This window comes from Anser anser (assembly GCF_964211835.1).
Source record: "Anser anser genome assembly, chromosome: 10".
Classification (NCBI taxonomy): Eukaryota; Metazoa; Chordata; class Aves; order Anseriformes; family Anatidae; genus Anser; species Anser anser.
This window is the reverse complement of record NC_139730.1, coordinates 11248606-11274987: the sequence shown is the minus strand read 5'-3', so window position 1 is coordinate 11274987 and position 26382 is coordinate 11248606. Positions and strand designations below refer to the sequence as shown.

General features: G+C 49.2%; 1 protein-coding gene across 5 annotated transcripts in view; it reads right to left on the bottom strand.

Moving 5' to 3' along the window:
* Positions 1-6441: 6441 nt before the first annotated feature.
* LOC310904617 (mucosa-associated lymphoid tissue lymphoma translocation protein 1-like) overlaps positions 6442-26382 on the bottom strand; it is a 28266-nt gene continuing 8325 nt past the window's right edge. For all 5 annotated transcript variants that reach the window (XM_083849641.1, XM_083849640.1, XM_083849639.1 and 2 more), the window contains 7 exons: positions 21612-21789; positions 17967-18041; positions 17243-17370; positions 16840-16971; positions 16561-16712; positions 10258-10383; positions 6442-8736 (listed from right to left, as the gene is read on the bottom strand). In XM_083849641.1, the coding sequence (XP_083705767.1) occupies positions 8410-8736; positions 10258-10383; positions 16561-16712; positions 16840-16971; positions 17243-17370; positions 17967-18041; positions 21612-21789 (1118 nt within the window). In that variant the 3' untranslated portion in view covers positions 6442-8409. The remainder of the gene's footprint in view (positions 8737-10257; positions 10384-16560; positions 16713-16839; positions 16972-17242; positions 17371-17966; positions 18042-21611; positions 21790-26382) is intronic.

Here is a 26382-nt window from a genome sequence, read left to right as displayed (position 1 = left end):
CCCAGATGCTCGTAATGAAAAATGCAGAAGGGCATGTAACCCAGGGCATCTAGGCATACACATCAAACCCTTGCCAGACGCCCAGGACTCTCTGCTCCGCCAGCTCTCCTCCAGATCTCTAACGTGACAGTGCAGATACGTTTATCTTCTCCATGATGTTCCCCCCCATACTCAGCCCTAGGACTCTGCGAGTGAGCACCTGAGAAGACACATAGGCCTTATAACTGGAGATAAAAGCAGTCATTAAAAAGGCACAAACAAAGGGCATTGTGACTGTTTTGCCATGTCTCCAGTCTTGAGAGGAGGCTGAAATAACCTTTATATAATCCCATTAGCATTTCCAGTGAAAACAACAGCATTTGAGGAGGGAGAACAATGTATTTTCTTATCATCCAGAAAGGCCAAAGGTATTTATCTGATTTAATATTTTATAATTGATATTAAGCAACACAGATGGATCTGACAGGCAGGCTGGAGATAGCTGCAGCTCTGCAGTGACATGGCAGAAGCTGCCCTCTACTTTTCCAGTAATGTATTGCCCAGGTCGGGGCTCAACAGCCCTCCTCTACAGACCCCATAGAAAAAAAGGATTTCCCTCAAGCCCGTCTGTGGCAAGGACCCAGATTCAGAGGCAGGCTCCTCCAAGCTCACACTGTCACCACGTAGCACTGTGCCAGCGTCACATCCCTGCATGAGGTGGTGCTCCAGCCGCTGCAACCCCAGGGGAAGAGAAGTGCTCAGCCTGCCTGTGATCTGCCCTTCCCCTGGTTAGGTACGGTCCGACAGCCCTGCCCAAACTGCTGCGTCCTCGACGGTGGGAAGGGTGAGACGAAATGGAAAGCTGTGGAGAAGATGCGCTGCAGATGGGGGAGGATGAGAAAAGAGGCAGGGCACAGAGGTGGGGGGGCTCAGAAATAGGTGGTGATGCCCAGCAGGAACCCAGGCACACACCTGAACGTCCAGCAGCACTCTTCACAATGATGGCTTTGCCTCCAAGGGTAGCAGCAGGTCAGGACCAGCACCCCTTCTCTGGGCCCACCAACTGCTCCATCAACTGCTTGACCTTCAAGCAGAGGCATTACAGTGGGTGCAAGTTGGCCCCACTGATGCACGAGATCTGCGACCGCACAACGCTTGGGCAAGTACCTCGTATCTTTCATCTCCAGTAGGGAATGGAAATTAGGTTATTCTTTGCTGAAACATTCTGGAAAGTCATAGCTGAAATCTCTCACTTGCCTCTTCCATCTGTTTATTTTTACCACTTAATAACACGTCTGTCTCGTCAACTATTCCTGACACCATGGCAAGAAAATCAAACTTGGTGAAGACAGCTTTATCAAAGAGACATTAGCTCATCGTTACTGTGTGACACCGCGTCAGTGCTTCTCGCATATATGAAGTCTGGTCTGTAATTTCAAAGAGAGTCTTCCATCTCTTTGAGGAGCTGATATGACCAATACATTTGAAATTGTTGATTACTATGCAAAAGGTTATCCAAGCTGTGAAGATAAGAAGCAGCTTCAAGCATTTCAAGGAGTCTCATTTGTTCGGTGATATGCTTTTCTCTTCAGTGCCACATGATGTCACAGACCCAATTTCAAGCGATTAGTAACAATGGCAAAGCAGTCACTGAAATAATCTTTGATAGAGGAGAGAGCTCTGTGACCATGTGAGGAGGCTGTGCTATCAATAATTTTATCACCATTGATGAAGTCTTAGTATGCAGGCTTTACCATGCCACCAAACCTGCCCCTGCCTTTGCTTTCCAAAGAGGCATGCCAGCGCTCTGCAGAAGGATAGCTTGCTGAATGCAGATCAACCCTTTTAATTTGAGCAGTCTTGGGTTTATTGCCTTCATGGTGGATGACTTCACTCACCCTTTACTTAAAACCATCCTCCTGGCTTCATTACTGAACAATCTGCTTCTTGAGGAAGCCTGGAATGACTGAATCTGAACCATCTCACATTTTCAAATGAGCTGTTTCACCACCTTTCCCTTGTCTTCTAGATCTGATCTATTTTTATTTTTATTTTTATTTTTATTTTTATTTTTATTTTTATTTTTATTTTTATTTTTATTTTTATTTTTATTTTTATTTTTTATTTTTATTTTTATTTTTATTTATTTTATTTTATTTTGAAACAAAGTTTCAGAACCAGTTGAGCTGAACCCATGTCCTTGTTTGCCTTTTGGACAGGCAGCAGGGATATTTCACAGTCTTGCATCTCCCAGCCTGCCTGCTGTTCGGAGTCACCCAGAACATGTATACTCTTTTGGACATATGATCTGGTAGGAGAATCACAGAAGCGTTGGTTGGAAGGGACCTAGTCCAACCTCCTGTTCAAAGCAGGATGATTGCCAGCGTTAGGAGAGAGGAGAACACAGCCGTGGGTGTCAGCATGTGCAAGGCATGATGGATAAAGGCCATCTGGGACATGCTGCCTTTGAGAGCACCACCCGAATCCAACGATTCAAGAGCTCCCTGCTAGTCCTGAGTCTGCTGTCTTTGATTACCATCTTGTGTACGGTCCTGCTGTGCCTATAGGAAGTCGACTGCCACTGCCTCCTATTTCAGAAGTCACGAACTATGACAGTGCTTTAGAAATGTTAAGCATGAGCGCTTTAGAAATAGAGAAGTTCCTCTATGAGATCAAGTCATTATCTTATTCAATCCTTGTCTACAAGAAAGGGACCGTCACCACTAAAGAAAATGATAAACTGTCCTTTTGGAAACTCCTTTCCCTGGGAAGGAATGACTAGCTAATGCCTTCGGGATCCTTCCTGGCTACATGAGGAGCTGCTTCCAAAAACTAGGGATAGAGGACTAACCAGGCATTCTCAAGTCTTGCAGTTCGTTAATACGTGCTTCCGTATGTTCTGCTACACTACATGCATCCTTTCCATAAGGTGCTGTCAAGGCCCAGACCGACTGGGTTGCCTGCGTAGCAGGAGGCTGGAGTAAAAGAAAAAATTCTCAAGCTTGCATAACGGTGGGAAAGGGCAGAAAACAGCCTGAGGTTGGCCCATGACACACAAAATTTCAGCTCAACAGTTTGAAAGCTATAAGCAACAGTTAACAGTGTCTATGGTGGGAGATAAATGAGCAGGTAAGTGAAACAGCTCAACATTCCTCCATATAGATATTTCTCTCCCTAGAAACAGCTCTTGAGGGGTCATTATGCTTTAGCCAGTGCCCCGGGTGTGCTGACACACTGCTGCATGGCAGACGTTTTGCGACCCCGTCTAGGGCTTTCCCTCAGCTCCCAGGAGCTGCTCTGGGCTGCTCCCTTGGTGCCCTGCCACCACCCAGACCTGCACGTTGGCAGCGTCACCCTGGGAAAGCAAACAACGAGCAGCTGCTCTGCACGAAGGATACATTTCCCCCTGTGCTGAAGCCACTTTGGTAAGTCCATGCAACTTTCAATGCTCTCAAAAATGTGGTTTGATTATTGGGTGATCCTGTGTGGAACCAGGAGTTGGACTGGGTGATCCCAGGGGTCCCTTCCAACACGGGATGTTCTATCGTCCTGTGATCCATCAGTCTCATCTGCACTATATTTACCACTCTATAAGGTATGCTTATTATTTTCACTTTATGCTGACAGCATACATGCTGGCCATTTTTCTGTGTCCTACCCAAGACACAGCACAGCTTGCAAATCCTCCTGGTCAGCTGGGCTGTTGAAGTTACAAGCAGTCACCTAAGTATCACTGTTTCTTACTGGATAGGCTGCAGAACTCAACCGCAGGTGAACACAGCTGGGATGTGAGCTTGTCTTTTCTGGTCCCACTAAGATGACTGTGCTGAGAGGTGACCCAGGAGCTGGTGGAGGCATTTCTGTCCCTCTGTTGCACACTGTTGATAGGTAAGAATGAGAAGAACCTGCCTATGCACTACAGAGGACGGGAATGTTCACAGACAGGCGTCAGTGGATCCCAGGCTCTCTCCTGTGCAGTTTTGTTGAGTCCAGTAGGAAACAGCTCTTACCCAGAGCAAACGGGGATGAATCCAGGCAGGATTGGCAGCCAGTGAGGGGCTGTTCTAACCCAGAAACAACCCACGTTCTGCCCCACCTCCACGCTGCTTCTTGGGTACGTGGCATCAATGCCCCGGTGGTGTGGCGTGCTGATGTCTCAGCTACCCAAAGGTGCCAGGAAGATCTGTTTGGCATGGGGACACGCTCCGTAGAGCTGCTGATATGGAAGGCCCAAAGCTACCGGGCATGATATGTTCATCTGGATGAAGAGAGCTGGTGATCAGATGCAGCTCTTTCAAAGGCAGCTCCCATTGCCAACACATGGCAGCAGCAGCTCGTGCCACCAGACAAGAATAGCTGGTGTCCCTGTCCTGAGACACGAACCCATTGCTTCTGCTCTCTTCTTATCCCTAACTTGGGAGTTTACAGGCATGATCAGTTCTTCAGGTGCAGAGAGAGCTGCCTTACACTTAGCTCTCTGGCTGTGTCTGGAGAGTGGCTGATCTGGGACAAATCCACCCTTTCATTGCTTCATTCACAAAAAAGCCAGCTGAGACCAAACCTTGAAGAATCTGCTGCCTATGGAAGCACGCCAGGTTCGGGTATATATGCCAGCCCACACAAAACACAATTCTCAACTGCGTGCTGGGCCAGTGATTTTCCAGCAACTAAATAAAACAGACAAAATGGCATTTCCCTGCTTTTTACTGCCTTGTTTTCTCACCCTATTTGGGTGCATCTGCCTTGTTTTGTCAGGAACTGCCAAACATCAGCAGAAAAAAAACTGAGAACTGATCCCAGACAAACCGTGTAGCACAGGACGAGCACATCAGGCTGTTGAGCAAGGTCCTTCCCTTCAACACATTTGTAAGAAGAGAGAGGAAAAAAAGTGAAAATTAACCCCCAAATTACTGAACGTTTAGATGATGCCATTTTCATCGGAGTTTAATGACTGTTTAAAGCTTCAGTTTGCTAGTTAAAAAAGCATAGTAGACTTTGGCAAAGGGAAGGCAGCTTTATTACTTACTTAAATGCTTCAAAATGCTACGCTCGAGTTGTTGTTCTTAGCCCCTGGGCATGAACTGGCCAAGGAACAGCCCCAGGCAGAGGGTGGTGGCCATGGTTATATGGAGGTATGGAGGCAGAGAGGGAATGTAATCGGAGCTGATTTGGGGTCCCACCTTGCCTGTAGCTGTGCAGCTCATGAGGGAGCCCAGCCTTCAGTGGGTCTTGTAGTCCTCGGAGAAACAGACTAAGTAATGGGGTGGTTTTCTCAGTAAAGGTAGCGTGAATTAGATAGACAGGTGAGCCCACCTGTACTGCTCAGCCACAGGATCTGCCCAAGCTTTGACCCCGTAAAGAAATGCAGTGGGATAGCATCAAAGTTCCAGGTCTCTAAGTTTGGAGGCATCACCAACTACTTCAGAAAATGTACAAACAGGCATGGAAATCTACTCAAAACTGATGGGGGTGCAGGGATAACCTGAAATGACACAGAAAGGTGGGTGGGATATGTGCTGTCAGGTGAGAAAGGGATGCAGTAAGAGGAACGGCCACAGGCTGCAGGGTCGGTGCTGGGCCAGGATCAGGATAAGCAGAGGACGACGGTGACGGAACCACAGATTGAAGGGAAAACTTACTGGCGCTAAACATTTATCCCACCACAGCATTTCATGTGTACGGTAGGGTACGGTACGGTAGGAATACAGAAACAGCTTCACCTTTTCCTACAATGAATCCAGGCCTGCATGGGAGTGACCATCAAGCTGGCTGGGGATGACCCTGACCTCTGGGTGAAGCAGATGCAGGACCTCCTCGAGGGTGAATGCAGAGTGCTGGCAAGACTGAAGAACAGGCTAATAATGTTCAGCTCACATTGTAGACAAAAACGGGCAGATGGGAAGGATCTTCCAGTTGCAGAGGCTGATCGCTGACACAACTGGCGGCAGGGGAGCAGGCTGTCATAGTCAGAGGTCCAGGATGCAAACTCCACCTCTGCAATTCAGCTTTGCAAGTGCTTGCAGTAACACACTGTCAACTGAGGCACGTGGAAACATGGTGGTAGGGCTGGGCTTGGCTGCAGGGTCTCCTGGAATCAGCAGGAGAGTTGCTGAGAGAGACAAGTCCCCGTCCTACAGTTGGCACCAGGACAGGAGGCCTGCTAAGCCTGGCTCTGCCACCTGAGGGCCACCCTTTACAAAGGAGGTGGATAATTCACGACGAATGCTGACATTATCTCTGCATTTCATCTGACATTATTTTATCCTATCTAATGGCATTTGATCCACTTGCTAAATCCACACTTCAGTACACAGTTACCTAAAGGAAGCAGTCCTCATGCATAAAATCCTAGAAGACACAGTTCAAAGCATAAAAAGCATTAGGGCAAGATTAAATCACACATCACACCCTGGCACTTAGAGGGAAAAACAAAGACCATTAACTTAGAGCCACATGAAACTATGCATTCAAAAACACCAAGTGTTTTATTTAGAAAAAATAAACAGCCTTGCTTTGAATGAGATTTACATTCACATGAGATGACATCTGCCATAATTACACGAGCCAGAGACACACTTTGCCCCACCGGTATAGAAGGGTGTGTATAATCCCTCCTTCTGAGTACCATACTCCTCCTAAATGGCTCCATAGCAATTCCCACTGACCTGTCTTAAATTTCTGCTGGTGTTGATTTAATCTTTGGTTCTCCCCTCAGTTAGTTTATTATTTTCTGGTTTAGCTTCTCTATCAGTCCATCTTATTTAAACTTCATCCTGTAATTTATTTATTTTTTTTTTGAGCTTTACTTTTTTTTCCTAGAAGACTTTCTAGACTTCAGCCAGATGGGGCCTCTCTTCTTTCCCTTGGCTCTACTCACTGTGAGGAGAATAAAAGCCTCCTCTGTTCTCTTTGGACAGGCTTCCAGCATTTGTAGGATGGTTTATCTGGAAGAAGCATTTCATATTTTTCCATGCTGCAATAGGCAGTCCCCACTGTACACTGATATGCTGTTATCTTCACTGCTGAGGAAGAACCAAAACTCAGAAAATGTTCTCCCCATCCCTCTTTTAGAACAAGACAGCAGAGAGAGCTCAGGCACTCTCCCCATCTCACCCCACCATCCTTGACTTCTCAAGAAGTCTTTGAGCTCCAAATTCCTTCTGCCACAGGTTCACAATTGCCAGGAGGGTTGTCTGGAGCTCTCTGGTAGAGCTCCCTGCTCCAAGCAAGGCCAACTTCCATCAGTTCAGCAGCACCTTCTCCAGTCCGGAGGGGACTGTCTCCAGGGATGGAGAAGCCACACCTCACTGGGGTCACTGGCCTCCGTGTGCTTTTTGATTGTCCTCCCAGGCCCTTATTAAAGAAAAACTAGAGAAGCAGGCAGGGAGGAGACTGCAACCACTCAGGCTGGGCCTCCTCACCTGTGTTCCTCCCTGGACGGCTGGTTCTCCACGGAAAGTAGTGCTTCAGGCTGCCCACAGTGCATGCACACTGAGACAGGCACTTACAAAACAAAACAAACAAACAAACAAAAAACCAGTTGCAGTAATAACTATTTTTGAGGTTCTTCCTTCTCCATCCTGGTCTTTTCCATCTCCCACATGTAGAGATTCTGCATCTGAGAGGAACTCAGGACCATGCAGAATTTAACACCCTTTTATGCCCCACTGTAACATGCTACAAGGGGCATGCAGAAATGTACCTGCCCAGGGGCTACTACTGATGGAAAACCAGCCTCCACTGTAAACATGCACCCGACAGGACATCTGAGCCTCCTTTTCCTAGCAAGCACTTTTCTTGCCTCAAGTATAAATACATTCTGTAGAAATATATAAACACATAATTTAAAACCTGCTTGGACACAAGCAGGACTTGCAAGGAAGGAAACCCCCAGTGGGAAACCCCAGGGGAAAGCTTACACATTCACACAGTTTTATCTGGGTCCCTTGGTCATTCCTTGTGTCCTTGGCACAAGCAGTAACAGCAGTTGTGGGCTTTGAGATGGTGCCTCTGCTGTAGTGCAGGACTGTAGTGTTTGTGGGTTTCTCAACACAATTAATGCTGCAACGCTTGCTTTCAGGCACTTGCTTCGCGAACTCTGATTCGCAGAAAACACCATCCCGTGCCCTTGACTGTGAGCACGGTTGGGTTCTGCCTGGCAATGTTATGACTTGTCGGGTGGCCGGGTCCTCCGCCAGATGTGATGGTGACTCCTTGGTGATGCCTACAGCCTCGTGTGGGACAGGGGTCGTTTCCAGCAGGCTTCAGGACCAGATGGGAGAAGCCTTTCCAAAAAAGCAGCCTTGGCCTCATTTGGACAGGGTGATCGCTGAGGCTGGGAAGCAGATAAATTCTGCCGCGTTCAGCACTTGAATAACTGCTGCCTCTACAAGGCAGCCACCCCTCAGCTGCGCACGCCAGCCTGCAGGGTCACGGATGGTCCTGCCCGGGGCCAGCCCGCAGCAGCGCCGAGCAGAGCTCGCTCAGGCTGCTCTCGTCATTCTCCTCCGGCTCGCTGCTGGAGTTGGAGGGGTTGCTGCTGGGCAAGCTGTGGCCAGCACCTGTCCTCAAGGATGCCTGCTGCCCCTTCGGGTCTGCCCAGGCGGGAGTGTTCTGGTACTTTGGCTGGGCATAGTTCCTCTGGCTGAAAAACTGCCCCAGCAGAGATTTTGGGAGGATTTTCTGAAGGCTTTCACAAGTCCTTTTCTTTGTGCTCAGCTGGGTGTAATGCAAATCCAACTGCAGGGCCACATCCACCTAGAAGGGGAGAGCAAAGGACACAAGGTGAATCGGAGACCAAGACTTGAAACAGAGCTTTTTTGCTCAAAAATCCTGACGGACTCTGCTGGCTGTTCTGCAGGCTCACAGCCCCATGCTGTGGTGTGCTGGAGCAATGCTGCTGCCACAGAAGATGAGCTGTTACATACACTTGTGGCATTCGAGGGCCTGAGCCACGGTTTCTGGATTTCAGGACTTCTCCTGAGATCAGGCCACCTCACTTAAGACCTCATCAGTGCAGGACAGCATCACCCCAGGGCGCTGGTGCAGGGGAGCAGGAGGGGACAGGGACTGCGCCCAGGCAAACTGCACCCACACAAGGAAGGCCATGACGTCTGTCCTGGTCATGATGTCCGTCCTGGCCACAGTACGGCACTGCGCACACAGAGGGAGGCATGCAAGGGCAGGGATATGAATCATTTATATAAAACACACATCACAGAGTGAAAAATGAGAGTTTAAAACAGCAATGCTCTGCAGGGATCCATTTGCAGTCTAGCACTACTTTAGATCTCTATAAAATAGGGTGAAAAAAAAACAGAAAATAGCAGTTTCATGGCAGCCAAATCCCTGAACGTGAAACCCTAGCGTGGGGCTTTGCCTGAGATGCCTGGCTGTACAAAGCAGGGAAATGTATCATGCAGCAAGGAGATTTTTCCTGTGTGCCTGGCAGGCAACACAGGGTCCAGCTCTCATGTCTGCATTTAACAGCTTGGGAAGGGTTCAAGAAAAGAGCTCCAGGAACAATCAAGGGCTGAAAGAGCTGCCATATGCCGAGGCACGTACTGTACTCAGCAAATGGAGCTCGCTACAGGCAGATCCACACAGCAGCTCGAGAGCAATGTTCAGGGTGAGCCTGCATGGAGCAGAGCAGATAAGCACCTGGCAAGATCCACTGGCTGGGTGGTAGAGTGAGAAAAAAATAAGGGAGAAACCAGGTGCATGCTGCTATTTGCAAAGACAGAATCTGCTGAAAGAGACAAGGCAGGCAACTAGCAATTCTGCCTTCTCATGGTCTTTAAATAGTTTGAGAGTCTTTTGAAGTGTGCCAGAGAGGCACAGTTTGGCTCAGGTTTGGTAGTATCACTGACAGCAGGGGATAAACTCTCCTGCTGCTCGAGCTCCTGGCCAGCCTATGTGCCCATCTCTCAGGCAAGCACAAGCTTAGTGAGATATCCTTCATCCAAAACATTTGGGCTAGTCCTGACCTCTGCGAGGTTGCTACAGGCAAGGAACAGCCTCCCTGGCCAGACAGCACAGAAGGACAGGCTAAACCAAGAGAAAGAAGTCAGCTTTTGTGCCCTGGAGACCAACAAGCTCCTCTAACATCACTATGGGCATTACACTGCAACACAGGAGGGTCTCAGCCCAGATGCCAGCCACTTTCTGCATGGAGCCAAGAGATGCACGGTCAGAGGGGCACAGCCAGTGGGGATGGGGAGTACCAGTTGTGTGAGGGGGAAAGGGAACAGCAGAGATTTGCACATCGCAGCCCTCTACCTGGATTTTCTGTAGTCCACAGAGCTGGAAGATGCAGTCCTGCTCCTCCTGCTTGCAAACAGATGCGAGCAGAGATTCCACTTGGTCCGGGCGGCTCTCCTCCAGGTTGGCCACATCATCCACCTCCTGGGTCAGAAAGACAAAGGAAATGTAAGGAAATTTCAGTGTCAGCTTAGGCCTGGAGGAACAACTGCCCATCAAACCTGCTGCTTCTCTACACAGCAGGGACCGGGGCTGGCCTGTGCCCTTGCCACCTGGGCTAGTGGCAATGCTGCGTACCCTAATGGAAGTACTACAGAGTGCAAACAGCAGAAATACAGAGATTTTACACACTTGCCTTGTGTATATCAATGGGAAAACCTAGCCAAACATCCCCAGAGGGCAGCAACAGGAAATTTGTGGTGTAATGGGATTTCCAGCAGTATAGATAGCAGCAACAGCCCATATCACAACCACCTGTAGTGTAAGGGGTGTGTCGAGGAGGGAGGAAGGAGTTTTCTGATGGCAGATCTGGAGGAAGCTCTGAACTGTGCTGGGTGCTGAGCTAGCCCCTGCCATCTACAGAACTGTCAATTCTTGCCTAATTACTCAAACTTTTCTAGAACAGCTCCCTCTCTATGAGATCCTCTTCAGAAACCATCGTCTCTTGGAGCCTCCCCTGAACCGCTGCCTGCAAAAGGCCAAAGCAATTTGTTTCTGGCCAGAATACTGGGGGTGGAAGCAAAAACGCTGGATCCCAAATGCTGGCTGGGATCTACAGGCATCAGAGTCACCTTTGCCTGCAAGGCTGGCAGAACAGGAGTAAACAGTCCATCATCTGTCTGTTGCTGATCCAGCAGGTCGACCAGAGGCAGGCTGAAGAAATAGCATTTATCTCTGGACAAAGCAAAGCCAAATCCCATCTCTGCACTTGGCTACTCATTACTGGAAAGATAAAGAGAAACTGGAGGGTGTTTAGGAGAGATCAGCGCAGCAAATGGAGTTGCAAAAAGGGGGATGGCTGTGCCAACAAAGGGAGGACACAGCTCATAGGGGGATGGAACAGCTCTCCTGCTCAGGGAGCCTCATCATGGTTCCTTCAGCCAGCATGAACCGAGTCTGAAACAGAAGAGAGACTGCAATGCAGAGCACCTTCTGCAAATGAACACTGCCCTCTCCTGCCCTCTCCTTCTTTGGCTCATCGCATCAGGTATCTGCTCCGAGCTCCCTCAACTCAGCCACTGCTGTGCTGCGCTCAGCAGCCGGGTTAAGGTAAACCTGGAGACCAAACAGAGGGACAAAGCAGATCAGCCTGGAAGCCACCAATGCAGGGCTTCAGCAGGAGGACCGCAAAAAGGAGCAGAGTGCTCCTACCACACCCAGCCAGCTTCACCTCACCTGATGCTGCTGACATTGCACTGCAATGGAAGGACAGGGCAAGCATGCAGTCAGCCCTGCCTTGGGTAAGCCTACCCTGCCAGCCTCCTGCCATGGGAAAATCACCAACTTTTCGAGTTAAAGGTTGTGCCTGTGCTTTCAGTAGCATCTCTGGACTGTTACGAAGGTGCCAAAGTTATCTTTGAACCTTGCTAGACTTCATAATATCTACAACATCCCAATAACTAAGAGAAAAATTATCCAGTTCATGGCCAGAATTCCTCCTCAGTCACCCACCACTAGTCTCCTCTCCTCCCCATACGTGGTCTCTGATGTGTCATTCTCCTCCAGCCTTCTCCACAGCTGCCTCTTTGTTGTTTCCACAAGCGGTTTTTGGCTTCTGCAGCCCTGCCTTCCCCAGCGCATCCCCACATCCACAACCTCTGTCCCAGAGTGCCTCCTCTGGGATCCATCAGCCTGTTGGAGCTGGGGTTGGGCCATGTTCCCTTCTTTCTCCTTGCAGCCACGGATGTGCTGTGGATCAGATGACTTCTAAGTGCCTACTTTTGCAATTGCATTACCAGCCTTTGTGGACACCGTGAATCCTTGGCGATTAACATCGCAATTTGGTTCACACTAGCAGGGCAGGGATGCTCAGATCTGTTCTAATGCACGGGACTCTTCTCCTGAACATCTATTGTTCTGCATTTTCAAGCCCCTTGCAGCGGGGCTACCCTTTTTTTCAACCTAAGAAAAAAGCAAATATTGCAGATGTGACTAGCAGGAATACAATACTCCAATGCAAGTTAAAACTTGGTGCGTGAAAAGCCAAGCAGCACCAGGAATCTGGGATGGAGAGAACCACGCAGCCTCCCTGAACGGGACAAAGCCATTCCTTAGCGTTGAACATCCAGATCAGACGTGCTGTTTCTCTCTGGCACAGACCGGGGGAGCAAATGGACCCAAACAAGGACCCAGTGCTCCAGCCTCAGCAACACTGAGGAGAGCCAGAGAGGACACAAACCTGGGAGCTCTTGGCAGAGTTTTCTGCCCTGCTTTGGTTGCACCAATCATTGTGGACTGACCAGAGCAACTGAGTCATTTCCCATCCCATGCTTATTCTCATGCTTGCTTCTGCCTATGCGCAGGACCTTGCACCTGCCAAGTAACAGCCTTGCTGTCAGATTGCATCTCGAGCTTATCCAAATCTTTCTAAAATCCAACCCTGTTTTTTTAGCACATTGCAGTGCTCCCCATGTTACGGGATCTGCACATTAAATAAGCTCATGCTATGGCACATCACTGATGTCATTAATGAAAACAGAAAGTAATGCCACAGCCCTGGTTTTCCAGAAGAAACATATTCAATCACCCTGAGAGTATGAGAGTAGAAAGGTTTTCTGTGAAGTTTAAGTGGAGCCCCCCATGCTCCAGCTTGTGCCCAGTGCCTCTGCTCCTGGCACTGGCACCGCTGACAAGCGCCTGGCTCCAACCTCTCCGCACCCTGCCCGTGGGTGGTTACGGACATTGGTGAGCGCCCCCTGAGCCTCCTCTTCTCCAGGCCGAGCAGCCCCAGCTCTCTCAGCCTCTCCTCACAGCGGAGATGCTCCAGGCATCAGCTTCCCCGTGTCCTTCCTTGGACTCCCTGAAGTACGCCTGTTGCTCTCTGCTGGTGAGGAGCCCGGCACCGGACCCAGTGCTCCTGGCGTGGCCTCCCCAGTGCTGAGCAGAGGGGCAGGATCCCCTCCCTCCTCCTGCTGGCTCCTGCTCACCTTGGATCCCCAGGGCCTTCTCCACCAGGCTGCTTCCCAGCTGGGTGTCCACAGCATGTCCCTGGGCTGGGCTGGGCTGGGCACTCACAACCTCTTGAACCTGGCAATTGAGTCTGTTTTCAATCTACTTCACCGTCCACTTATCTAGTCTGTTATCTCATCAGCGTTATCTCAGCACGTCTATGAGGAAGTTATGTGAGAGACTGTTAAAAGCCTTTCGACAAAGGCTATCAGGTTATCAGGCATGGCTTCCCCTTGGTAGTCCACACTGTAGTCCACACTGGCTGATTCCAGTTGTATACCTTGTCCTTACTGTGTTTGGAAATGGCTTCCAGGATTATTTGCTCCATCACCTTCCCAGATCTTTACTCTTGCCCTTCTAAAAGACAGGAGGGATGCTGGCTTTCTTCCAAGCCTCAGGAACTTCCATTGACCACCATGAGCTGACAGTGGCCTCGCAGTGACATCTGGCAAATCCTTTAGCACTCGTGGCATGGTTTATGTCCTAGTTTCTTTAAGTGCTCCATGATCTGATTCTTCTCCACCAGGGGAAAGTTCTCCTTGCCCCAGAGTTCCCCTCTGGTGTCTGGGAGTCCTGAAGGCCACTCTGAACAGTAAAGGTACTGAGGCAAAGAAGGTACAGAGTACCTTGTCCTTTACCATGTCCTGTGTCACCAGGGTCTGTGCCCCATTTAGCAGGGGCCTGTATTTTACTTGCCTTCTTTTGCTGATGTAGAAGCCCTTCTTGCTGCCACCAGATTCAATTCCAGACAGGCTTTGGCTTTCCTAACCCCATCCCTGAATCCATGTCTCTACAGTCCTCCTGTGCCATCTGCCCTTCCTTCTACCTCTCGCATTCCTGCTTGTCATGTCTGAGCTCAGGTAGGAGCCCCTGGCACATCCATGCAGGCTTCCTGCTGCCTTTGCCTGCTCATTGGGATTCCTGAGCTTACAGGAGGGGAAAAAAAAAAAAAAAACAGCAACAAAAAAAACCACCAGCTCTGCTGGACCTCTCATCTCTCCAGGACTGTCTCTCACAGAAAATAGCTCTTGAGCCTGGTGACCTTCAAGACATTCATCTGGGCAAGGAGTGACCTAGTCTCAAGGGATCAATTAAAGCCTTGACATACGAGACTCAGAGCTTCTCTGCCGACAGCAACTTGTTATCCACAAGTATATGCACTCTGCTAAATTCCCAGCCTCTGTAGCCTCCTGCGCCAATGACTTCCACAATCTAATTACAATGCACACAGGCAAGTATTTCCTTCCATTAGTCTCCTTTATCATTTCTGGCTGGGTAGGAGTCAGGAAATGGAGAAAAGGATTTTCTGAATTAATATTTGTATTCCATTCATAATTACAGACAAATGTTTCCCCATGATGGAATGTATTATTTAATGAGGATGATGTCCCGGAATTGGCAAGGCCAGAGTTTTGGTGCGCCCAGAGATTCAGGTACTCTAAGTAATATGGGGAGAAGGTGAATGGGGAGACCATTAGGTCAAACAGCTCCAGATCAAGTGACTTGACTTGAAAATATGGAGATTCAACATAAAAGTTTAAAAAAGTAGGCATTTAAACAGTACAGAGGAAAAAAAATGGAATGCCTTAGCTCTCAGCATAACTCATTTCCACCTATGTCCTAAAATAGCTTCTCTCTCTGAGGACAGTGAAAATGCAAGACAAGGGACAGGAAAGAACACTACCACTGGACAATTAAAGAAAATGAAACAATGCTAGAAAAGCCCATCATAATTATCTCTGACAAGCCCTACATCAAGCCCAGGCTCTCTGCTGAAGTCACTTTGATAGTCAGAATATGGCAAATGTTATAAAAACTGCCATTTCCTCAGCCAAACAGCGCCCTGGACTCATTTCCCAGGGCTTAAAACATACACCTCACATCACGCCTGCGTTTGCCTGCCTTCAGCCTCCAGCTCCTGCATCTCAGCAGTGTGGCTCACAGTCCTCTGGCTCCTCTCAGTGTCCCTGGCAAGCAAGGATGCAGCCAGAGCGCCCAGATCCCCAAAGGAGCCCGGTGCCCTCCTACAGACACCCCTGAACCTCTGGGTTGGTCCCAAGGGTGAGTGTGGGTGGCCTCACTGTGGATGGCTAGGGTGCCCGATGAACTGCAACCGCGTGAGGATGTGCTGCCATGTCAGCAGACACCACTGGAGGTCAGTGTAGGCTAGCACCGCCATGGAGCAGGACGGGGACACAGGATCCTACCACTCCAGCGTTCCTGGGTCCCTTTTTTGTCTCCCTAATCCCTCTTGCACTAGTCTGGGACACAGGAGCAAGCAGATGGGTCTCCCTTTTCCCACAAGTGCTGCTGTGGCATGGATACACGCACCCATACAGAAAATTTTCAGGTGTGTTTTGGGAGTTCACAAGGGGAAACGATGATCTGGTTTTGTAAGGGGCAGGATCAGGCTCCAAACCTCCCGCTGGACGCACTGCTCCGCATCAGTGACCACAACGTACTTAGGGGCAGCATCCCTCCATGAGCAGCAAGGGCCAAAAGATCCACCACAGTCATGCTACGCTTCAGCAAAGGGACTACAGAAAAATGAGGAAGATTGTTAGCAAAAAGGATCAGCAAGAGAATTAAATCCTTAGCAATAGCGTGGAGGCCACTGGAAAAGACCACGCTGTGAGCACGGTCTGTTAGGAAAGGTGTAAGAAGTGGTATGAGGAAGCTGGTATAGCTCAACAGGGAACAAGTCCATGAGAATATATCATTGCGTTGAGATCTTTTAGCACAGCGGGTCAAGACGGGATCATTCAGAAAGCCAGACCTGCTTCCAAACACAGAAAACAGACAGGCTCTTCATCTCAATCAGATTAAATGCAATAATTTAATCAGGCAGGCCAGAAATCAGTCTGAGGAGTAACTGGTTAAAGGCATTGAAACTGGCACTAAATCCTTTTCACAATGCATTAGGAGCAAGCAGGCAGTCTGCCAGCCACTGACGTGTGGAAGGAGCATTTAAAGAGCACAAAGCTCTTGCAGGGAGGTGGTGTCAGCAGTAACAGTGGAGGGGATCCTATTTCACATGGGTTCAGCCTTTTCCAGCCCCTGGGACTCGTCGGGCTCACCATAACCCCCTTTCCCTCTCCTGCCCCAGTGGGAATCAAGGGGAACGGGACCAGCATCTCCCCATTCAAGACTCACGGTGGGCTGGCGGAGCATGAGGTGGGCATCAGCGACATGGGCCGGGGGGTCCTGCAGCTTGGCGCAGACAGACATCACATTGGAGAAAAGGTGTTGGAAGCGGAGCTCTGCCCGCGCCCCACAGGGGAACATCACTGTTTCTCTCGGTGGCTCTGCAAGGGGAAGCAGAGTGGGGTCAGCATTCAGTTCCTCCAGTGATCCCACTGCTGCCTCCCTGCAGAGAGGTGCCTCTGAGGGGCACAGCGACCCCCCTGCTCCCTCCATCCCTGCACAGCTCACCGTGGCCACATCCCCAGCGCTCCACGGCTGCTCCCAAGGGACGGATGGGGTCTGTCAGGGAGCGGGCTTCCTTCAGAGTGTGTTTTATCTCCATCACCTGCTTCCCAGTGACCAAGGGATCCCGGCCGATGTCTGGAGGAGACAATTTAGAGGCACAAGGGTCACTCCAGGTTCCTTACTTGCCACCCTGCCTTTCAGACACTACATTAGCATCCTGGTCCCACCGCCAGGTTACTAAAACCTTCCATGGGGCAGGGCCCACAACTTGATTTTGGGGGCAGGGGGGGTGTGGGTGTTCATCCTCCCTGTCCCCCTTGCTGGGACTTGGCTTCTGCTGATCTCTCTTCTCATCCCTGCTGCTGAAATGAATGGTTTCTAACTTGGGTTAAAAGCACTCCTTTACCTTCTAACACATCCTCCAGCATGTGTGTAACCTTCTTCTCCTGCAAAATATGTTTCTTCAAATATTTCATGAAGATCCCAGAGCTGAACTCCCCATCCTGCAACTCATAGGCTTCCGCATCTTCACTCCTGCAAGGGTAATGATTCATCTTTACCCTTCTGCAATGGGGAGGAAGTCCTGGGGGTGAATCAGGGTTTGTTGGCTGAGTCTGAGTTAGCTCCTCAAGCAATACTGCCAAGTGCTTGACATTAGCCCCAGAGAGGATGAGAAGGGCACGGGATGGGAAAAAGTAGTGAAAGGGGACAGGAGAAAAGAGCACAACTTCTTTTGTCAGCCCAGCTGGGTGACAGCAGCTGAGCAGCCTCTAAGGCTAGCACCAGAACAGTAAGCAATGCTCATCTCCATCTCGGGAGGCTTCTGGTGACCTGCTCATGGCACACATGCCTTGGGAATCAGGCTCAGGTCTAGAAGGACAGATGACAGGAGCTTCACAGGTAACCTGTAACTGATAAACAGGCTACCACTAGCAATGTCAGGAGGAAGAGAAGAAGTGTTCAAACGGGAAATGCTAGAGATAAGGGTAAGAGCCAGAGAAAACATGAGAAATGCAGTCTCAAGCCTCCAAAGCCCCCAGGCATGAAGGTATGAAAATAGCTGGGATAGTGCCAGCTCCTGCCAGTATTTGAGCCTGTGTCACAGTGTGGGCACAGCAAAATACACTTACGTGGCGTAGCCATACACAATATTGCCCCAGGGCTCCAGCGGCTGTACCTGGGAGAGGGCACACTCTAAGTTGTACCTGTAAGAGGAGATGAAAGTACCAGTCAGTATTGAGAGCAACAGTGTGTGCCTGGAGGGGAGAGCCAGTGTGCTCCACAAAATCCACCTCCTGTGGTTGGCAATAATATTAACACCCATGTCAAATATACTCATGTTATTGGGCAGCAACTGAAACTAAAGCTAGGAGTCCTAAGAACCCAAACCATGGGAAAACGAGCAGATAGGGCCACCTCTGACCTATCTACACTGGTAACTGCTCTCTATCCTGCAAGTGAGCCCAGAGCTGTGGGTGCAACCATGCCTCCTCCCTTCTGAGGCTATTTTTTCACAAATTCAAGCAGCAGCACACTGCAGAGAATGTGTGGGCTTACCATGGCGCAAGGGACTGCTGTCTCTGAAGGACTTGGAGGTGCGCACCGAAGCACAGCTTGTGGCTATGGCTTGACTGCCTGCCTCAGGGTTCTGGGGTGCTCCACAGCTCTCTTCCAGCCCACACACATACCTTCTGCGCCAAGAAACCAAAGCTAATACATGGCCAGGTCTCACTGAGAGATGGGATCAGTACAGCTGGAAGCCCAGTATTGGTTCTGACACCAGGGTGACCACAGGCCTGTTATTTTCAAGATCAGTTATATCTGAAGTGATAGTCCTGGTTTCCACCAAAATAATCTCCTGGTAGCACCCTTGGCAAGCCTTACCTAGGAGCTCGCCCAAATCAAGACATATTGGAGAGCACAAGCACTGGTTGCTTCTGAGGTAGGAGGTCTACACCAGTGATTTGGAGCTGTTCCCAATCGCACAGGGATAAAAGCCAGGCACAGAGATGGCATTATTTGGTGTTATTCAATTCCAACATAGCTTGCTGGGGCTGAAGCTGGCACGCTAAGGCGAGCAGAAGGGATCATTGTATTGCCAGCAGCCAGTGAGTTACCTACTACTGGTAGCACAGCCTGTAGAAGATGTTCAATGGCACTATTCATCTGGCTTGTGTAAGTTTTCTAAAGATGATCAAAAGAGAAAATGTTGAAAAGGAGATACACTTCTAAATATGAACACTGAATGGAGAGATTTATCTGTCTCCCAGGTGCTCCTAAATGAATATAGAAATCTGGGATGCCAGGTCGAAGAAGAAATGAGACATCACATCCCAAAATAAGCCTGTTGTCCACATGCTGGGGACATCCACCCGAGGCTGCACAGACAAAAGCTGATGCAAATCTTTTGTGATGGCATCAGCAGGCATCCACAGCTCCAGATGCAGCTGGTGCATGCAGCAGAAGTTCTGGCCATGGTTCCCTGCCCCATGAGAAGACAAAGTTTTTCCAAACCATGACTAAACACAGGAAGATGTCTGACATCAGAGAAGGTGGCAGCGCTCCCTCCTGCCTCAGGCCCCAGTAGAGGCTCATTCATACAGCACTTCTCATACAACCCAGTTCTGATCTGCACCCCAGACAGAAGACAGTGTCCTCCTCCTGTCCTAAGCAGCACACTCTAGAAACCTTCATAAATCAGGGAATTCCTGGAAGAGGCAATCGCATCCACCCAAAACGAACACATAAATGTACTAGGTTACACATAGGCTCCTTGTTCCTGGTTCGTCCTGTGCTGAAGCTGAACATCTGCCACCACTTGGCAAAGGAATATGCATTTCTCATCGCCTTGGCATTTCTGATGCCGACATATGGGGCGAAGAGATACTCCGCGTGAGATCCCTCTTAGCACACACACAGCTCCTCCTGCTTCACGGACAGCTGGGCAAGCCACCAAAAGACAACAGCTATCTGCAATTCACAACATCAGTTTAACCAAAAGGGCGTTGGGAAAGGAGGCCCTGTGAGCCCTGTTTTACTGAGTGATATAAACACATGCATTTATGAAATCCAGATGCTTTGCTGAGCTGAAGCAGTGACTTCTTAAGAAAAACAAGCCCAGCAGAGAGCTTCTGCAGCAAACCCCTGTGAGCCCAGGGATAACACCTTCTGCACTAAGTGCTGCACTTGCTGTGGGAAAGGGTAGAAAAGAAGTGTGAGATTGGGGGAGGAAGAGAGAAAAACAGCCACATAGCCACGCTTAAACATCACAGCAGATCTCACATCGCATCCTTTTCCCAAAGTGCCGGAAGAATTCACGGAGCACATAAACAGCCAGCAACACCAAGGACGGAGGTATCAGCTCTAAAGCCACTTCATGGATTATCACTGTTTGTGTTAGAAATCCCAGTGCAGTACTGCCCTGCTCTTTCCAGGTGGAGCATTTGACATTTGGGTGAGTTCCTGGCCTGACCTCCGCCCTCAGATTTGGCAGGAGCTGCGCTGATGATTCAGCAGTGCCCCTCAGCAAGGGCTCTCAGCAGCACGGGGCAGGGAATCAAGGCGCTCTGCTCCCGCTGTGTGCAGGCAGTAGCAGTGAGACAGCAGGAGGAGAGGGATGCTTCGCTATGGGGCTTTTGGGGCATGTATCACGGGACAGCAAGCTCTATCAATGTTGGCAACTCAGAGCTGCAAAATGCAGGATAAGTCCCAGTGCAACCAGCTTGCCAGCAATTCAAAGCAAGTGTTCCCACCTCTGCAGCTAAAAGATGTCAAAGATCTAATGTCTTTCCAGGGGCTAGCGGTTCTTTCGGGACAGTGCTATCAAAATCTTTACTGTCTTTCCATTGCTCAGTGCAGGAACCGCAGAAGGAAGAGGGAGAATTTTCTGCCTTTGACCTCCAGGTCCTTCCTGTCCTGTAAATCCACCTCAGAAGCCCCAAATAAATGAAACGATCACAGCTTCTACTAGCTAAGCCTAACTACCTCTGTTGGAAATGGGCAAGTAGTAACTTTCTGCAGCCCGCAAGATGCACCATGGAGATCTGCCGGCCAAGGCAGGATGATAGGTTTTCTACAATGAGAAGAAAAAAGCTGATTCCCGACCTCAGCAGCAGCCTTGGTCCCACTTCACACGACGACTTCAGAAGCCTTTAAGGCCAGTAAAATCAAGTGGCATGGCTTAAGATATTTTCCACATTGTGTTGCGCTCTTCTTACTGAGATGTTAACAAAAACACAGCCGAGAGAAAGAGATGAGCTAAATGGCCCCAGGCTGAGCATGCGGGGCAACTCAGTGAGATGACATGGGGACACTGCTACAGCCTGCCTGGTCGGGTGGGTCAGTGCAGGTGGCTGAGACATAAAAGGCCAATCTGTACTATAGCTACGCTGAGTTTCAGCTAGCGCTTTACGCCGAAGTAGAGCCAGCCCTTTGCAGACTGCAGTTGACTTGCCTGAATAGCCTATATTTGTCAGGCTTTTTCATTCCCCTTCTCTCCAGCACGTCTCAGGCAGGATCTGATGCTTACAAAACTGCATCTAGCACGTGACTGACTGTGCTTCCCATGAGACCCTGCAAGACCTGACAGCCTTACTGATTTTATGACACAGACGGATAACCTTTCACAGAGGCCTCAGCAGTGCAACAGAGGACAAACATCTCATGTGGCTGTGCAGGAGCCCATTGCTGAAGGGGGGATGAGGCTGGCAGCTGTTTCCCCAAGCCCTTGAGATGCCACAATCTGTCCCACTGAGGAAGGGGGAAGAGCACCCTACCATTTTCTGCAGGTGTCCAGCAGGATGAGGTTCAGGGCCGTCTGCTGCTGCTGCATCTTCTGGAGGATCCTCTGCACGCTGATGCAGTTCTCAGGGGCATACGGTTGTGGAGCATCAATGGGGACCATGTAGTTCCTCCCCAGATGTTCATAGCCATGCCCAGCGTAGTAGAATATAGCTGGAAATGAGGAGAGGAGAGGATGAGTCACGGTGCAAACCTGTAGGCCTGTAACCAGCTTCCCATGGCCATCTTCCACCTCCTGCGCTGAAGGGATACTGGCGTGGGACAGACTTACACCAGTAGCACTTACAAATGGAAAACTTAAGCCATGTTGACCTCACAGTCTCAACTTTTTTCAAATCCATTCCCTTCAGCAGAGCTGACAGTAGCCCCAAGAAGCTCTCCTGTACTTGTGGTTTCCAGCAGTTCTTCAGGAGACACCAAAGTCACCGGGTATACATTAGCTAAACTGTAATCATTTGTGCTACAACACATTAACAACCTTTTAAATAAGAAACACCTCAGCTTCCTAGTTTTGGAGGAGAGACAATCAACAGCTTAGGTGACGGGAAACATTCCTGTGGTTTCAAAAGTCTGCCTGTATTTATACAACTATGAGCCAGTGAAAAATGAGATTCAGAAAGACAGAGAGAGATGAGTTCTCCAGATGTCCAGACCATGTGAACCATGTGCTTCAACAATCTCAAACCAGATACCAGCCCTGTAAGGTGGGAGAGGAGTCAGGACTCATCCAGACATTGGTGGGAAGTCCAACATCCAATGTGAATTTCGGTTTTGAGTTTTACTCTTGAGCATATGAAACATAACAATGGTTTCTACCTTTACAAGAGACAGCAACACGGGAACATCCAGCTTGGAAAGCCAGCACTGAGGAAGGTGACACAGCCAAAGCTGGTGCTTCTCCAGCCCCTGCACACGTGCTCAGGGATGAGCTCTCCTTCTGCCCAGGGACCCCCAGGTGGGCTGTAGCTTCCCAAAAGGAAGCTGCGCAGTGGCTGTCTACCCCTTCCCAGCACTGATAAAACTGCTTGTGGGATGCTGTCGAAAGGCAACTTGGGGAACTGAAATCTGCTAAAAATAGCTCCATGAGGTGACGCAAACAGTTGCACTACCGCAATTGAAGGACAGTGAAGAATGAGAGGTCAGAAACGGGAACAAGCAGCTAAGAGGCAAAAGTAAGAGAAATTCGTAAGTCAGATTCCCTGCCAAAGCCCACGCTTCATTAAGTAACCTCTCCTCTATTTTCCTTCCCCTCTTCCTGCCCCTGTAGTCTGCTGGAAATTCACTTTGATCTCTGATGCTGGAAGGGATGCAATGAGTGGGGCAGGAGCTGAAGGACTGAAAGCATGATCTCATCGTATGGAGGCCTAAAGTCATCAGGGGTTTCCATTCTCAGAGTACAATGGAAAGTTACTCAAATAGATGTTTTCACAGGTGCCCACAAGGTTTGGGTTCCTCTTCTTATGGATTGCCAGCCAGAGACAGAGGGCTCTGACTTGCAGAAGTTTAAAACTTTCATAACTCACAAATCAAAGCCACAGAAGCCTACTCCAAAAAAGAGTATAAAATGGGAAGCATTCTGTAAAAATCAGATGCAGGCATTTCAGGCTTGGACTCTAAAGTAGTCAAGCACTTCTGGCTTTTGTCTGTCTGCCTCCATTTCTGTACATAACATGGAGGTGATGACATCCTCTACCTGACAGTGTCACTGACACTTGGAAAAACCTGAAATATTACAGAAAAGCCCATAAGGGATCATTAAATCATTAAATCCCCTAACTTTTGGGGTCCTATTTTGCACCCGGAATACACTGTTGAACGCTCCCTGTGCTACATAAACCACAAAGACTTAAGTTCAAACAGAAAGACAGGTTCTTTATATCAGCTGAACAACTTTGCTGCAAATCTTTCCTAGACTTAACCTCTCTTCCTGAACAGGAACATCAACATTTTGGCTAGAGGGGGAAAAGGTATTTTTTCATTTGTTTGTTTTTTGTTTTGTTTTGTTTTCCCCGAGACACATTTCAGTGCTCTTCCCACATCTTGTGAGTCAAAACTGCTGATCAGAGACAAGCTTCCGAGTACCAAATTAAAAAGGGGAAGCTCCAGGCACCGCTTATAATACAGGAAATGTCAGCATGCTGCTTAATTAACGCATGACAGCTTATTCCTAGTATTTCACTTGTAACTTTCTGCTCTTATTGCATTTCCGACATCATTTTTTTGACTCAGGACTTTTTAGGACGCTTGAAATAACCACTTGGGAGATTCCTTGTTTATCTGAGGACTATATAATTAGACTATTCAGGGGATGTCTGGGGCCTTCAAAATCACCATTTCTAAGAGGAGGTCTGGAGGAAAAGCAGCCAGATGAGCCACCACCTCCATGCAGTGAATTAGAGGAGCCTTTGAATCACCTCCAACATCCAGACATACGATACCTCTGTGCCTAACAATGAAGCCTGGTTTTGTTCTGCGATGGAGAAATCTCGGATGAGGCTCAATAACATAAAAGTACAAAGTCCAGCAAAGTCCAGGTAACCCCAGGCAGTGCTTTGTCCGGGGCTGAGCGCTGATCGAACAGCGACGCTGGAGATAAGGACCCGGGGTCACAGCAGACACCCTGCTAAAGATGAGCCAGCACCTGGGAACAGAGCTATGTTAGGACATGCAGGACCAGCAGGGCAAGGGAAGTTCTTGGCACTCTCCTTGGCCCTAAGGAGACCCCACTTAGGTCCTGTGTCCAGTTTTAGGGACTTCAGTTCAAGAAGAAGGTGGAGAAGCTAGGAAGCTAGAAAAAGGACAGTGGGAGCTACTGAGATGCTGGGGTCCAGGGCCTGGGAAGAAAGCAGGGAGAGATGGGGTGGGATGGTGACGTGGAGGTGAAGGGAGGGTCTAACAAGAGCCTGCAACTGCTGTAGGAGCAATTAAAGAGACAGCAAAGCCCAGCTCTCCTCATCGGCACAGGCCATACAACACAGGGCAACCTCAGCTCCAGAGGGTCAGGAAAGACTTCCCAGGAGGAAGTCTGCCCTGAAAAGGGAATGTGGAGAAGTGGGGGGCTCCATGCTTGGGAGTCTCCAAAAAAGAAAACACCCACAAGTGGAGGCACTGAGATGTCTCTGTGCAGGTGCACGTCCAGCACACCCACGTGGATGTACAGGACCGGTTCCCACGTGGGCACCCCTGGGATCTTTGAAGTTTTAACAGGCTACCTAGATTGTGACTGGAACTGCAGCCTCACTACCATCATCCAGCACGTACGAGTTGCATGAAACCTGAATTTCTCAATCAGTTCTAGGTGTTTATCCTGGAGCTAGTGCCTTGAAAAATGGGCATATAGGGTTTAGGAGGAGTTGTTGGCTTCCTTGTAAATATGCATTAACAAGACAAGTTAATTTAAAGGATTTGTGCTTCACCTGTTTTTTTAATCTCATGCAAGAAAACAGCTGAAAAACTACTGGAAGATGCATCACAGCGAGATGCAGCACAGTTCAGGTGGAGAAGCCCTGGGGCAATCAGCAGGCAGACTGACCCAACACCCCACCCTAAGCCTGGATGCCACCCAACTACTGCAAGAGTCTTCCACTCAAATACAGGGCTGGGACCAGCCTGTGCCAAGGTTCACTGCCTCAGAATAATAGCAGACCACTCAGCTTAGAAAGCTGTAAAGAAAACTACTATTTGAAGCAGGCTATGCCTAGCAAACACTTGAGGATTATCAAGGTTCAGTAACTCAGCTGTTAATGTTTTCCTTGCCAGTGCACAAAATCAATTTTGCCAGGAAGGATCAATGGCCACAAATGCAGAAAAGCACTGGAAGTTTAAATAAGGCATGACAGCATGAAAGGTTTGCCATTTCCAAATCTTTTTCTTCTCCATTGCTTACGAAAACAGGGGAATTGTCATGGAAAAAAATGCCGTTTGGTCCTTGTGTGCTACAGATAGCAGGTAGGAATGGCAGTGCCTTACACAGACGTGGAAAAAGCACAGCACCTCCCCAGGGAGGACACTGGCCCAGGAGAGGCAAAGCCTCAGATGCAAGGGGATTTCAGACAGCAATCACAAAAGGAAGCTGCAGGTGAAGTCATAGGAATACGCTGTCATCAGATGACACACGGCTGGAGCAGCAAGAACTGCATGATGCCTTTCCCTGCCAGCTCAGCCTCCCTGAGTGAGTCAGTGCCTCCCGGAACAAGGTAGCTTTGCAATGTTTCCATCTGTGGCCTTGTCCCTGTCCATTGCACAACCTCCCAACCTCACACCGAGTGCTGGAGTTGGCCTGTGTTGACGTTTGCTGTCTCAATACCCTGGTTCACCATGCAGCTGAGAGGGTGGTGACGATAAGCACTTTCCAAAGCAGGCTGTGCCTCATGCTGAGGTTTCAAAGAAAAAAAAAAAAAACATCTGCCAGGTGTTTTGAGGGTATCCATCAGGCTGGAAGACCCTTAGAAACCTAAAGGAAGCTACTTTCACCACCAAAATCTGAACACCTGCTTTAAGACCCACAAGATCTGCTCTTTGGTTTTATGTTTAAGGAACACTTCCCATTGAAGCCCAGCCCCAAAGCCATCTGCAGCTGGGAATATGTGCTTCTGCAAAAAGGCTGTCAGAGGCTCAAACTGGACCACGAGGAATGAGAAACAAGCAAATTGTGGCCAGCTGTAGCCATGACAGATCAACAGGAGCTCCTGTCCTGGCAAAGGACCAGGTGGGGCAATCAACAACCTCCTGAATTTTAAAACACCC